Consider the following 5,356-nt stretch of genomic DNA (forward strand, 5'->3'; position numbering starts at 1 on the left):
TCCTCGCTTTATCAAAAGGGACATCTCTAGAAGAGTCTCCCTCAATTACAACCGTTCTTGCAACGATACGAAATCATACAAAGATTGTAGTCACACATTCTCCATCTACGATTGCTCACACTTGTTGACTGAACTGAAACCGATTTGCTTCTAATTGAAGAAGACACCATAGCTTGTGTATCGACTAAGCACGATGAACAAAAATAAAGAAGCAGATGAACATTATTGAGGAAGAGGGTGAGAGACATGATTTGGTGGCAGAGAGAAGAATGAGTAAATGTTTTAGGGTTTAGTCATGGAGTAAAGAACATTATTATAAACACCAATCAACGTGTCACATAACAAACATACACTTGACAAGACACGTCATCCTCCGTTAGTGAAAACTAACGGGAGGGACCATATAAGGTGACATCAAATTTTATAGACTATTATTCGGAAAAAAAATTTAAAAGGACTAAAAATGCAGGATCGCGTATTTATAGGAACCCTGACATAATTAACCCTATTTTTATTATATAAACAAGTAAGTTATTTGCAATAAACTCATAATTGACTGAACATGATAGTTTTTATAGTTGATTTATTTTCTATAGTTGTTTAAAGGTTGATGTATGAATTAAGACATTTCATGGACAAAAGTTGTTACATTTTATAATGCATTAATTGTCATTCTAATTTTGATTTGAATTTGAATATTATCAATTATTTATCAATTTTATTGTAAAGTTTTAAATTAATGAATAAAATCTATATTATCTCATAATTTTGTATATTGACATGTAAGGGGCTGAGACTTTTGGAAGAATGGGTACCTTTAGTCAATTTGTTGAAATAAAGAAATATAATTTGATGAATAAATATATTACTAATTAACAGTTTCACAATCAATTTTCTTCAGAAAAGTAGCAAAGTGCTTATTCAACTTATGCAGTGGATTACAGATTCGATAGTGCCACTCACATGCAACGTGCCAATTGTATATTGTTTCGTCTCTATCTGAACAGTATATACAAAAAAAAGTACACAACACTTTGTTCTACAGTTGAATATTATTGCTTTTTTGACTGATTCAGATATAGGTGCTATTTATCTGGATAATGTAATTATCTAAAAATGTATATTTCATAATAAAATATTATTGGTCATCATCATTTCAATTAAAAAAATATAGTCAATTATCTGAGTTATTTTTTTAACTAATAAATTCACTAACTAAAAATAATAAAAATATTTTATATACTCCATATATTTTGAAAATATTGTGGTGATTACGTGGCATGATGTGATAGGTGAACTGTAATTAATTTTGTCAAAGGTCTTATAAATTCTTGTCCTCTCTCATAATAATAACACAAAAAGATTCCTCATTTTTTTCTATCCACACTGTTGCATGTAACAAACAAACTCAAGTTTCTTCATTCTTATCTTCCATGGCTTCAGATTCCAGTTCAAATCTAAGAATCACCATTGAAAGAAATCCATCTCAAACACGTTTATCTGAACTAAACATCAAGTGCTGGCCCAAGTAAGCATTTATAATCACTTTTTTTTGTTTCATTTTTTGTATTAATATAATTATATAACATAAACTCTTTTTTTTTTTTTTGTAATGGGGGGTGTGAAAATAAAAAGATGGGGTTGTTCACCAGGAAAGTATCAGTTGAAATTTGATGCAGAAGAAACATGCTATTTATTGAAAGGAAAAGTGAAAGCATACACAAAAGGGTCATCAGATTTTGTAGAGTTTGGAGCTGGAGATTTAGTGACAATTCCTAAAGGACTGAGTTGTACTTGGGATGTTTCTGTTGCTGTTGATAAGTACTACAAATTTGAATCATCTTCTTCTTCATCTTTACCATCTTGTTAATTATTAGTAGTTGTAGCAAGTAGTAATGTTGTATTGAAATTAAATTTAGCTTTTATAGTGTTTTGATTCAATTTTTGTGGTTTGAGAATGAATGAGATGCTTCTGACATTATTATAGTATTTATTATAGTCAAAGATAGAGTCAAATGAATGTTATGTTCAAACCAACCTAACCCATACGTGTTATGCTAGAATTTAAAACGCCGCTTTTATTATTCCTTTGACTGGTCAACGATATGGAAATATTATCATTATTCAATTCAATGATAGTATAGTATTAAATTATTAATGTTGAGTCACGTAGCTCACTTGGGGAATTCATTTATGATTGGGACTGTCCATTTCTTGTAATTGAATTATGTTTATAAATCTAAAGTAGTTTTATAGTGAGGACAAGTGACATTCACTTTTATCAATTCATCTTAAAAGAGTATTTGTATTTAATTTAAACTTTGCAAGACCCGCAATTAGGGCTGACAATGAACTAAACTAACTTGAAAATAGTTCAAAATTCGATTCGAAAATTAAATTGTTGAACTAAACCAAATGAGCTGAACTTGAACTATACATAGTTCGACTCGTTAGGCTCATGAGTCAACTCGATTATATATGAAATAGATTGTATTGTCTTTAAGAGTAGGTTTGAAGATTTGCTCTAAATTTTAGTATCATATTTTATTTTAATCTAACGGTTATAATTGATAATTTATATTCTCAAGTGAGAAAAATATTTCTACAAATAATTATACAAATAAAATTAACATTGTACAAATTTCAATCTTATAACTTTTATTTTATTTTTATATTTTTTATTTAAAAAATATTAATTTCAAATTTCAAATATATATATATATATATATATATATATATATATATATATATATATATATATATATATATATATAAAAGTAGACTTTAAAAAATCACTTTTAAGTCCGTGAAATAAGCGAGTTGAACCTAACAAGAGTAATCTAACGAGTTGAACCGAGAAGTTCGTGAACTTCTAACAAGTCGAGTTTGAACTGAAAAAAAGTTCGTGATAAACTTGAACTCGAACTCAAACTCGGCCAATTCTTAACGAGTCGAGTTTGAGCTGGAAAAAAAATTCGTCTTAAACCCGAACTCGGTCAATTCTTAACGAGTCAAACTGAGCTGAGACGAGTTCGACTCGACTCGACTCATTTCCAACTCTACCCGCAATTGTGCCAGAGGAGAAATGATATCATGACACAATTCTATACACCTACATTAAATACACTGTCACAAATACACGAACAGTATTTTTATTATTATTTTAAATTTTTGATATATATTTTTATTTTCTTTAAAATTACTTTTGGTTAATGAAATATTAAAATTTAGTTAATACAATTCAAAATTTGGTTAATATATATTTTGATATAAAAAGTTAATATGTATATCGTTCAGATTTTGGTTAATAGTTTGTATAAAGTTGATTAATACAATTCATAACATGGTTAATGAGTTCTCAAACATAAATTAAATAGTAAAATAAAATTGGTTAATAGAATATACAAATTGGTTAATACATTGATAATTTAGTGTCAGAACATGGTTAATACTATGTATTTTATTGGTTAATGAAGTATTGAAAGTTTAATGAATTATAAGTAAAATATGTGATTAATGACATATATTTTTGTGATTAATACAATTGTGAAGTTGGTTAATGACATAACCTTATATTTATGTTATAAAATAAATTTTATAAATAAATATTTTTATAAATATATGGTGTAGAAAGTGGTGTCAAGATAGCATTGTTGGTGCCTGAGGTATAAATCCTAAGACACAATTAATGAATTTGGTTATCATATAGAGAAATATATTTTTATAATAACTCTACGATTTAAAATCAATCCCTCAGATTTTACTCTTATTTTAAGAGACAATAATTAATAGATAGATTCTGATTTAGATACATATCACTTAAATGCATATATCTAAAAGTTCTCAGTTCTCATAATAACCAAAGTTCTCATTTGATACGTCTTCATATATATATATATATATATATATATATATATATATATATATATATATATATATATATATATATATATATATATATATATATATATATATATATATATATATATATATATATATATATATATATATATATATATATATATATATATATATAAAACATTAAAAATATATAACACAATTTTTAAAATATGAAAACATATAGCCATCGGTTATAATTGGAAGAAATCTTCAAATTTTGACTCAATAAAAAACATATTGACTTAAATTTTTTGTTAATCTATCCATGAATATCAAGATGATGATAAAGATAGCATCATATAAGTAAGATTATGGGTTACACATAATTTCTGAGTCAAATGTATTTACTTTTTTGTCTTTTATTTTATCGAAATAATAATTATTTTATCTTAAAACTATATAAATAAATACTTTTAAGAAAAATATTTGTTAACATATGTCCTAAGAGGACATGTTAGCATTACTCATAACTTAATACATTATTTAAAAAATTTTACACATTAAAGAAATACAAATAGGGCGCTGGACTTTGTAGGAAGAATCACAGTTCGATCTCCCGCAATTATAATTGTGAGAAGGCTAAAATCACTTGATACAAGAATTGACCCCAACTCAGAATCACAGTTCGATCTCCCGTAATTATAATTGTGAGAAGGCTAAAATCACTTGATACAAGAATTGACCCCAACTCAGATCAGACGGTCTAGTGGACCTGATATTAGTGGTGTGTGTGTGTGTGAGAGAGAGAGAGAGAGACTTATAGATGAGCTATTGATAGGGGTGGCATACGGGCACGCCCGCCCCGTTTAGGTCCGCACCGCAAAAGCCCGCGAAAAAACGGGGCGGGCTTTTTTAAGAGTGCAGGCCTAAAACTTTGTCCCACCCCGCAAAAAAGTGAAGGCGGGGCTAGGAAAGCCCGCGGGCATTCGACTTTTTAGGCCTAAAAATAGTAAAATTCTATGAAAAAACAAATGTCCGCAAAAGCCCACAAAAAATAGGGCGGGGCGGACACATTAGAAAGAGCGGGCCTAAAACCTTGCCCCGCCCGTGAAAAAGTGCGGGTAAAACGGACTTTTCCCGCGGGCCGGGCCCGTTTTGCCACCCCTAACTATTGATATTGTCCTCTTGGCGTGGAAATGGTTTGGGGCTTTAAAAGGGAGTCCAATTAATTATGATTTTGTTAATTGGCTTGATGATTCGTTGAATTGTTTGAGGTAGTTTTCATATTATTAATAGGATCTCTTTTGATCTTTTGTATTAGGACTGAGTACCTCTTATACTCATATTAATACAATTTTGCTTTATGAAAAACAGAATGGGCATAGTCTTATATTGTGAGAATCCCAATAATAGAACAATTTGAAGGTTTTGTCACAAATTACATTGTTATCTCTACAAATTATTTAACAAAAATACACTTTTTTCTAATAATTAAAATACTAATAATTTTGGAAAA

At 28.5% G+C, this 5,356-nt stretch overlaps 1 protein-coding gene across 1 annotated transcript; it reads left to right on the plus strand.

Annotated features, from left to right (window-relative positions):
- The first annotated feature begins 1,334 nt into the window (after positions 1-1,334).
- On the plus strand, positions 1,335-2,291 carry LOC131612425 (uncharacterized). Its single transcript, XM_058884218.1, has 2 exons — positions 1,335-1,528; positions 1,636-2,291. Exons 1-2 carry the CDS (start codon positions 1,434-1,436, stop codon positions 1,868-1,870), a joined length of 330 nt encoding a protein of 109 aa, XP_058740201.1. The 5' UTR covers positions 1,335-1,433; the 3' UTR covers positions 1,871-2,291.
- The last annotated feature ends 3,065 nt before the right edge of the window (positions 2,292-5,356 follow it).

The sequence above is a fragment of the Vicia villosa genome, linkage group LG6 (assembly GCF_029867415.1).
Source record: "Vicia villosa cultivar HV-30 ecotype Madison, WI linkage group LG6, Vvil1.0, whole genome shotgun sequence".
Taxonomy (NCBI): domain Eukaryota; kingdom Viridiplantae; phylum Streptophyta; class Magnoliopsida; order Fabales; family Fabaceae; genus Vicia; species Vicia villosa.